This window comes from Olea europaea, chromosome 15 (genome assembly GCF_002742605.1).
Source record: "Olea europaea var. sylvestris chromosome 15, O_europaea_v1, whole genome shotgun sequence".
Classification (NCBI taxonomy): Eukaryota; Viridiplantae; Streptophyta; class Magnoliopsida; order Lamiales; family Oleaceae; genus Olea; species Olea europaea.
This window is the reverse complement of record NC_036251.1, coordinates 11,375,182-11,385,233: the sequence shown is the minus strand read 5'-3', so window position 1 is coordinate 11,385,233 and position 10,052 is coordinate 11,375,182. Positions and strand designations below refer to the sequence as shown.

General features: G+C 31.7%; 1 protein-coding gene across 1 annotated transcript; it reads left to right on the top strand.

Moving 5' to 3' along the window:
• Positions 1-7,811: 7,811 nt before the first annotated feature.
• On the top strand, positions 7,812-8,907 carry LOC111410981 (zinc finger protein 1-like). The gene has a single exon (XM_023041567.1). The coding sequence runs from the start codon at positions 7,876-7,878 to the stop codon at positions 8,743-8,745; it is 870 nt and encodes a 289-aa protein (XP_022897335.1). The 5' UTR covers positions 7,812-7,875; the 3' UTR covers positions 8,746-8,907.
• Positions 8,908-10,052: the final 1,145 nt, after the last annotated feature.

Below are 10,052 nucleotides of genomic sequence, written 5' to 3'. Positions count from 1 at the left end.
TTACTTAGTTTGGTTTCTTTAGTTTGAGTTTCGGCTTAAATTGTTAATACTATGTTGCCTAATTTTTGCTTGTTTTCGTATGTGTTTGAATTATTGGACAAATATGTGAATTTTTTTAGCTAATTATTGAAAAAAAAGTAGAAAATTAGACTCTCGACAATGGAATTGTGTGGTTTGTTTGAACATACGATCTGTCGTGGCCCGTTTGTAGGTATTAGCATATCATTATAATGACATGTAATCTATTCATTTAATCATTTTATACATCTAGGCCCTGTTTTTGTAAATTAAGATTTTCAATAAATTTTGATAAAAGTCTACAAAATATATGATTGAAAAATTGTGGATTTCATGAAATATGCAATTAAAATTAATTGTTGATTTTTGAGTTGAGATTAAAACCAGATTTTAATCTATATCAAACAAGGGCCTATTAAGATGTGGCAAATTTTAGCAACATACTCTACGCGATATTTTTGAACTTGATTGCTACTCAAACAGGGATCGCAAATAGTCGCTGAGTTGTCAACTTGTGTGGATAACTTCTTTTTTTAAAAATTGTCCAATGATGTTGCGCCACATGTCCCCCTCTTTTTTGACCCTCTCATTGAGCCTATTTGTGTAGCATAATTGATTTACATATGTAAAATTTTTTGTATTGAAAATTTACCATAATGATAAAAGGACTAAATTTTCGGTTCGAGCAAATGATTATGTTGCAAAGGGAATATACTTAAGGTCCCAAATAAGAGCATTAATTAACACATGCCCAACAAACTCAAGCATGCAGCTTATAAATAGGAACATGATTCGATTTTGCTTGGATTAAATTTGTATTTTATTTCAATTCATTTACTTTCTACATTCAATTTGATTTACTCATAGTCAACTTAGCGTTTGTCAACGAAATAGTAAACAAAACTATACAAGGAGCAAAATTTATTTAATAATATTGATAATGTTGTAATTATACAACATTTTCAAAGTATCAAAATACGTATTAACTTATTTTCAATAATATAATATTTATTTTAAAAAATATTTATATTTTAATTTTCGACCCCATAGCACAAAAAGTTTGGGTCCACCACTGGGATTTTGATCAACTTAGGATTAATCATGTTGCATGTACAATGATAGTTAACAATGTTTGTTTATAATCATGATTTGACATCATCACATTCATCTATTTTAAAAATTTTCAAAAATTGTTTCTTAAATCAATTGTCAAGATTTTAACATTGTCAACAAATATTGTCAATCATCATTGTACAAGTAAATTAATCCACTTAGGATTGCTCTTATCTAACTTCTTATAAAAAGAAGAACGAAGGACTACTGTTGATGCAACAGTAAATTAATCCAATTTTACTGTGTATGATGTCATTTTTTTTATTTTTCATTTTGTTTATGGTCAGACAAATGTTCTTCCACACATCATGCCATTAGTATTAAAAAAATAATAATAAATTTAATATATATAAACTATCATGAGTAAAAAAAAAAACCTCCGCACAGTACTGAGAGATGGCAAATCATATGCGGAGAGTTGACAAACTCTTCGCATAATGCAAAGTATTAAAAAAAAAAAACAAAAAGCCCTCCACACAATGCGGAGAGAAAAAAACTCTCCGTAGCACAATGTGAAGAGAGTTGAACCATGTGCGGAGTAAAAAAAGTGCAAAGAGAAAAAAAAACCTCTCTGCATAGTGCGGAGAGAGTTGAACTATGTGCGGAGTTAAAAAAAAAAAAAAAAAAAAACCTCCGCATAGTGCAGAGAGATGGCAAACCATGTGCGGAGAGTTGACAAACTCTTCGCATAGTACAAAGTATATAAATAAATAAATAAATAAAAAAACTCTTCGCACAGTGCGGAGAGAGTCGAACCATGTGCCAAAAAAAACCTCTCCACATAGTACAGAGAGAGTTGAATCATGTGCGGAGAGTTGACAAATTCTTCACACAGTGCACAGTGCGGAGAGAATTTTTTTTTTTTTTAATCAGTAATTTTTTTTCTTTTTTATCATTCTCTACTTTCCCTACTTTTCTTCATTTCTTTACGCAATATCTATTTTTCCTTACTTCTTTACGCCATTTATCTTTCTTCTCTCCTACAATCCTATTTCTTTTTCTCTCAAACTCTTCTCTCTCAACCAAATTATAAAATTTTTGTCCAATTCATATTTTATCTCTCAAGCACCTTAATATTTTTATTGTTCAAGCCAAACTTTAATATTGTGCTGAAACTCATTGAGAAATCAAGTCGATCATCCTTTTAGATACTTTGATGAAACTTATTTACTTGTTCAAACTCTAAGTACTAACATTTGTTCTACGGTCTTGTTACAATTTCTCATGAACTCTACTAGCAAGTTACCAAACTAATGTATCTTAAACTCATTCATATCTTGCTTCTAGTCAAATTAAACATTTCTTGGATTTGTAAGATTGCTCGATTTTACAATGTACCTAAATTTATACAATATCATACTCTAAAAATGAAGAAAAGAAGCAAAAGAGGAAAACATTAAAAAAGAAAGTGAAGAAAAAGAGACAAAATTATAACTCAAAATGACTGGAGAGATAAAATTTTTTCTAAAAAGCATAATCTTTGCTATGTAAAATTAGTCCATGCTTATAATTTGCTCAAAATTGAGTAGGAAGTTTTCTAAAGTGATTTACAAAACTTTGTCTAACAGATCCCGTTCTCATGACAAGCATAAATACAAGACTATGTTCCATATATCATACAATAACAAAACATATTTTTTTTAATACTCCAACACTATATTTCCCAATTCTCTGCACAAACACAAAAGTGCAAGGCTTACCTTCAGAGCAAATGGTAAAATTTTTCTTAAAAGTTTGTTACTTTGTGTTTTTACCTTATATGGCTTATGATAATGTCTCATTGTTAATATAGGCACATTTTACTACTAACTAATTAATGTTAATCATTATTGTTTATTAAATAATCTTGCGTTACATGAAAAATAATCATCAATTCGATCAGACTACTAGCACTAATGATCTTACTTTTGACCTGACTTTCCTTTCTGACTGAATCGATTGGAAAATCTTCCTTCCCCGACAAAATAGTTTCACTATCCAGCCGATTGAGATTCTTTCAAGAGAGAGCAATATATAATAAGTCTTTAAACGAGGAAACAATATATACATGATACAAAAACTCACGTAAAGCTCTAAATCTAATTTCATTGTAATCTCATTTATGTAACAATTCTCCACCAAAATTCTAATTTATTCACATAAATTCTCAATATGAAAGATAATATACATTTGTAGGTTAATTATTTTAGTCGATAGATAATAGGGCATGGTAAAAATGTTTTAATCCACCCCAAGTGGAAACTTTATCTCTACTTGCAGAGAGATCAACTCTCTCCGCACAATGCGATGATCCTTTTTTATCGATAATTTTTTTCTTTTTTTTCTCTCTGCTTTCCCTACTTTTCTCATATGTATATTCCTCTCGATGCTTTTTAACCATGGATTCTTGACAAATGTATCTAAGTTTTTCATCTTTTACCTCAAACCTTAAAAGATTGTTTCTAATATGATTTCTATCTATTTGTCGCTTGTATAAAATACAGATCATAATGAACGTCTTTGCTATTTTCCTTATTTAATCTACTTTATTTAGTGAGCAATGATTTTCATTTGTTAGGATGACTTTAAAATGGGAAAGTCACTTGGAAAAAAATTAGCAATTTCATTACCACTCTTCTTTTTTCTTTTTCTTTTTTTTTTTTTAAATTTTTTTGGAAATACAATTATATAAAAAGTAAACAATATTGAATTGCAACATACTTAAGAAATTCAATATTAAATAAATTTTATATATTTATAACATATTATAAATCCGTATATACTGCCTACCGTATTCGCAGCTTACCGTATATACTGCCTACCGTATTTGCAGGCAACTTACCGTATTTGCAGTTGACTGTATTTGCTGTCTACTGTATTTTCATATACCGAGTTTAGTACTTATAAATATCGAAAATGCACAACACTGTACATTCACTTACCAAATCGAATGTAAAAAAGAAAAAAAAATTTCAGATTTTTATTTTTCCAACATAAGCAGAATATAAATATTAAAATATATGAAATACAAAATATAAACGCATATGATTATGCAAGTCGATTTATAACTTTGTACTCAATCTTCAATTTTTCAATATTGAATTATACAAAATTTAGAAATATAATCTTCACATTTAAACTAGAAAATAATGTATACAGGATACAAAAACTCTCGTCAAGCTCTAAATCTAATTTCATTGTAATCTCATATATGTAACAATTCTCCATCAAAATTCTAATTTATTTACATAAACTCTCAATGTGAAAGATAATATGCATTTGTAGGTTAATTATTTTAGTCGATAGATAGTAAGGCATGGTAAAAAGGTTGTCCCCAAAAAAAGTTTTAGTCCACCTAAAGTGGAAACATTATCTCTACTTGCGGAGAGATCAACTCTCTACGCACTGTATGAAGAGATGGTCCTTTTTTATCGGTAATTTTTTCTTCTTCTTTTCCTCTCCGCTTTCTCTACTTTTCTCAGATGTACATTTCTCTCGAAGATGGTTTTTTACCATGGATTCTTGGCAAAATATCTAAGTTAGTTTTTCATATTTTACCTCAAACCTTAAAAGATTGTTTCTAATATGATTTATATCTATTTTTCACTTGTATAAAATACAGATCATAATGAATGTATTTACTATTTTTCTCATTTAATCTATTTTATTTAGTCAGCTATGCTTTTCGTTTGTTAGGATGGCTTTAAAATGGGAAAGTCACAGGGAAAAAATTAGCAATTACATAACCATCCGTCTTTTTTTTTTTTTAATTCCCGAAAAAATAATTATATAAAAATAAGACAATATTGAATCAAAACATTTAGTTCTCAAGAATTAAGAAATTCAATATTATAAATTTTATACATTTATAACAAATTATAAATCCGTATATGCAGCTTTTCGTATTTATAGACAGCTTACCGTATATGCAGTTTACCGTATTTGCAACTTATCGTATATGCTGCCTTCCGTATTTGCAGGCAACTTACCATATTTGGACATTACCGCATTTGTAGCTTACCGTATATACTGCCTAACGTATTTGCAGCTTACCGTATTTTCATATGTCGATTTTGCACTTATAAATATCGAGAATGCAGAACACCGTACATTCACTTACCAAAACGAATGTCAAAAAAATTTTCAAATTTTTATTTTTTCAACATAAGCAGAAAATAAATATTAAAATTTATGAAACACAAAATATGAACGCATATGAATATGCAAGTCGATTTATAATTTTGTGCTCATTCTTCAATTTTTCAATATTGAATTACACTAAATTTAAAAATATAGTCTTCACACTCAACTCAATCATATCAACACTGTCAAAGCATACAAGGAAAATAGTTTGTATAACCTCGTATATTTCTTATTCAAGCATGAAATATACAAGCATATTTTTTCCAGATGACACAATACTGTTATACAATTATAAAAATAATTTGTAATTATTTTCTTATATCATGAAAATATTTCTAGATATTGCTTCAAAAACATTCCGAAAAACTAAAATTCATATATTAATAAAAATATGATAAATATAAAATTCGTGCAACGCACATGACAGTGACTAGTTAACATGTAAAAACCTCACATAACGGAGTTAATTAATTCCTTAGTCTACTCTAATTACAACATCCTACACCTTACTCTCTCTATAAACCCTAAACACATATTAACTTGTAAAAACTCTCTTAAAGGCATTAATTAATTCCTTAGTCTACTCTAATTGCAACAACCCATACCTTATATAAACCGTAAACACATTCCAGATTCCTTCACTCTAATTCTCTCTCTGACTCAGTCCTTTCCTTCATAAATTCCACACACATGCACAAAATACACACAATGAAGCCATAAATTCATCCATGGCGGGCCTTCAAACCAATGAGTTTGACACTCTTTGTTCTTCATACCAAGCACTCGGCGGCCACAAAACCAGTCACCGTGATCAGTCTCAATTCGCCACCATTACTGCAGTCACCAACACCTATTTGATATTGATTAAAATTCATATATTATTTTAAACCAAAATTAACAATCAATTTTAATTACATATTTCATGTGTCTTCGCAACTCTTCGATCTCACATTTCATCAAATTTATTTTATTTTTTAATCAAAATCTGCTTAAAATTTGATTTTAATCTCCACCAAAATTGACTTTGACTAATTATATAATTTTGATATATTTCTTTTGATCCATTTTTGTTGATTTCTCATCAACTAATTATCCTATTCTTTCCCAGGTGTCTTATTGACAACCTTCCAAATCTTCAGCCCCTTCTACACACTACAAACAAGATTTTGGTTACAATCCATCGGTAGAAGAAGGCTGCAAACCTTTGATTTTACTACTGAATTCTGCGGGCACATCCCCATGCATATGATGTTGCTTGTGAATATTATATTTTCTGTAAGTCACTCCACTATAATTTTCATAATTTTATCATGGCAATTAATATTTAAAAAATACCTTTTAGAAATGTGATGACGCCTTTTAATTGATTTGGGCCTATAAGCAAAATCCTTAAGCCCATATTATTTAGTCCAAAAATCAAGTTTACTACTCAACAATGACACATTTAAATTAATTTTTCTTTAGCATAAACATCATCAAATTGAAGCTTAAATCTCGACCAGATGGGGAGGTTTGGATATACAGATCCTATTTTAATGGTCAAACCAAAGTAAGAGCAGAGGAAGACATGAGCCTAACCTCTGGAATTATATCAAGAGATCAAAAGAACAAATGAATTGAAAATTTTTAAATATGGAAGAACTTTTTCCATTACAAAAAATAAACGGACACATTATAACAAACAATTTACATCACCTAAAAGACACTAACATAAGATAAGTCACGAGATTCAAGTACAATGATGTGTTTAATAGCTGTAGAAAAATTTTGTTTCTTACTCATATCCTTCACTGGCTTTCCTTTAACCTGTAGGCATCCCGATTCAACTTATATCGGCAAAATAAATTTTGTGATATCACATAGCATCCAGTTATTTTTTATTTGGGTTATATCCATGCTATATTTAAAATACATTGAAAGTCATTCACCTTTATTCGTTATCATATTTATATCCTTAACTTTTTTTTCGTTACATTCCTATTTTTATCATTTTATTAATAAGAAAATATTGTCCTTAATCATGGTGTCTATTAATAAATATTATTAATTTGTTTTAAAATGAGGGTCAAATATTTAATCGCATTTTTACATTATTACTAATATTTTTTCTTATTTTAAAATGACAAATGAGTCTTTTACTGTATGTTAAAGAAATTTTTAGAGAGACTGCATAATTAGAAATAATTTAAGTTAGTTTGAAATTAAGAATGCAATGAAAAAAGTTTGAAACATAAATGTGATAATATGTAAAGATTATGAATCTTTCATGCAATTAAAATGTAATTTAGTTATTAAAAAGTTTGGGGCCATTTAATTTACAAAATGCGAAGAACACCAGAGTTCCATTGAAAATTTAGTTAGGATTGTAATGAAGAGAAAAAGATATCAATTAAGGAAATTTGATCAAATAATGCCGCGTACGTAACGGTATTCCTGAATTACGATTTGAATTTCTTACCATATTCAATCAATCCCAGTCCTAAGTACACTCCAACCCCTGAAAACCCTATAAATATATTTAACCACTCTCTTACTTCTCACTCCATATTTCTCAAAGTCTGAGATCAATCCTTCCTTCCTTTCTTCCACAAATCCATTTTTCTTTTTTTTCACACAGTGAATATGGTTACTGAAGGATTAAAATCATTCAACAAAAGAAAGCGATCGCATTTTTATCGTAAACCAACAGATGTTGAGTACACGGCCCTCGCCCTCCTTAAGCTTTCACGCTGCGACGATGCTTACTGGACCCGTCCAGCCAACACGGTGGAATGGAGGAAGCCGGCCCCAACGACCACCATTGGAATCTATGCTTCAGCCTCCGTCAATGTCATGAATGGTATTGAAAATTATCCTCCGCCGGCCCAGAAACATGAGTCCCACCAAGCACTCGGTGGCCACGAAACAAGCCACCGTGATTGTTCTCAGTTCGCCACCACTACTTGTCCAACCATCAGTCAAGCCGCCGCTGAAATCAGAGAAGACGAAAATCCCGCCGTCGCTAGCACTAGTGAAAGAACAAAGTCCGCTTTAGCCTCCATCGGTGATGACAAGAAATCGACGGACCCCTTTTATTATCCTTCAGTCATAGCCTCTTCGGTGGACCGGAAACATGAGTCGCACGAATGTGACATGTGCGGCAAGTGTTTTCTCTCGTACCAAGCACTCGGCGGCCACAAAACCAGCCACCGCGATAGGGCTCAATTCGCCGCCACAACTACAATCACCAACGCCTCTAATGTCTCTCATCTCAATCCAAGCGGTAGGATTCACGAATGCAACAAATGTTACAAGAATTTTTCCACTGGCCAGGCTCTGGGTGGCCACATGCGGCGGCACTATGCAGGCGTGATCAGCAGCAGCGGCAAGAAAACCACTGTCATCACATCCGACGTCGGCGCCTCCAGCCACTGCAACAGCAACGGGCACTTGGCTCACGACTTTGACTTGAACCTCCCTGCCTTACCAGACGATGAAAGTCCTAATCCTTGAAGAAACAGCGTTTGGATGAATGAACTGTTTTACATAAATTGAATGTTTTCTGGTGTAATGGTGTTGTTCCTTTTTTCATTTTTTTGGTATTTTTTCTAACGAAATATTTTTGTGGTTCTTGTTGGTGGTGGTGCAAAAAATAGTTATAACTCTTCAGATCGATTAGTGTATTCATTTAATCAAAATAAATTTACGATTGATATATACAACACATAATTTTAACTTTTTATGTATTTGTTCATTACGATTTTTATTTGCTTTTATATATGCTTGTGTGAGTATTTTATGTAAATACTCGAAATATTGAGAACTCATATCCAGCGCCAGGATAGAAAGCTCCTATCAAAGGATAAATGTCATCTATGCCCATTCACAAGTATATGTACTTCTGGTTTCAAAAAGTAACATTATAAAACTGTTTTTTTACTTGCTGTCGTTCTTATTGTATTTTATGTTGAAATAACACATAATTCCTGTTGGTTTGTCTAAAAAATCAATTTTTTAGTAGAGTTTTATAAAAATCAATGAAATGTGTAATTGAGAAGGTTGATAAAAGTTGTGGGTTACGTTAATTGTATTGTTGAAAATAAGTTTTATAAAATGGAAACAAAACAAGGATAATAGTTCATTGATAAAATATAGTTTAGTTTGCTATTTCATTATGTAAGGAAGAAATAATTTTCAAGTCGAGTCCACCTAACAAGTCACAGTGATTGTTCTCAGTTCGCCACCGCTACTAGTCCAACCATCAGTCAAGCCGCCGCTGAAATCAGAGAAGACGTAAATCCCGCGATAGGGCTCAATTCGTACCAAGCACTCGGCGGCCACAAAACGAGCCACCGCGATAGGGCTCAATTCGTCGCCACAGCTGCAATCACAAGCGGTAGGATTCACGAATACAACAAATGTTACAAGACTTTTTCCACTGGCCAGGCTTTGGGTGGCCACATGCGGCGGCACTATGAAGGCGTCATCATCAACGGCAAGAAAACCAATGTGATCCCATCCGACGGCGGCGCCTCCAGCCACTGCAACAGCAATGGCGACGTGGTTCACGACTTCGACTTGAACCTCCCCGCCTTACCAGAAGATGAAAGTCCTAATCCTTGAGGAAACAGCGTTTGGATGATTGTTTTCTGGTGTTGTTCCCTTTTTTTTTTTTTTTTTTTTTTGCCTAGAGAAATATTCTTGTTGTTCTTGTTGGTGGTGGTGCAAGAAATAGTTATAACTCTTCAGATCGATTACTGTATTCATTTAATCAAAATAAATTTACGATTGATTATACTTTTTATTTATTTGGTCATTAG

Bases quoted from the DNA above. Each gene is read 5' to 3' on its own strand.
- LOC111410981 (XM_023041567.1), top strand. From the start codon at position 7,876: ATGGTTACTGAAGGATTAAAATCATTCAACAAAAGAAAGCGATCGCAT.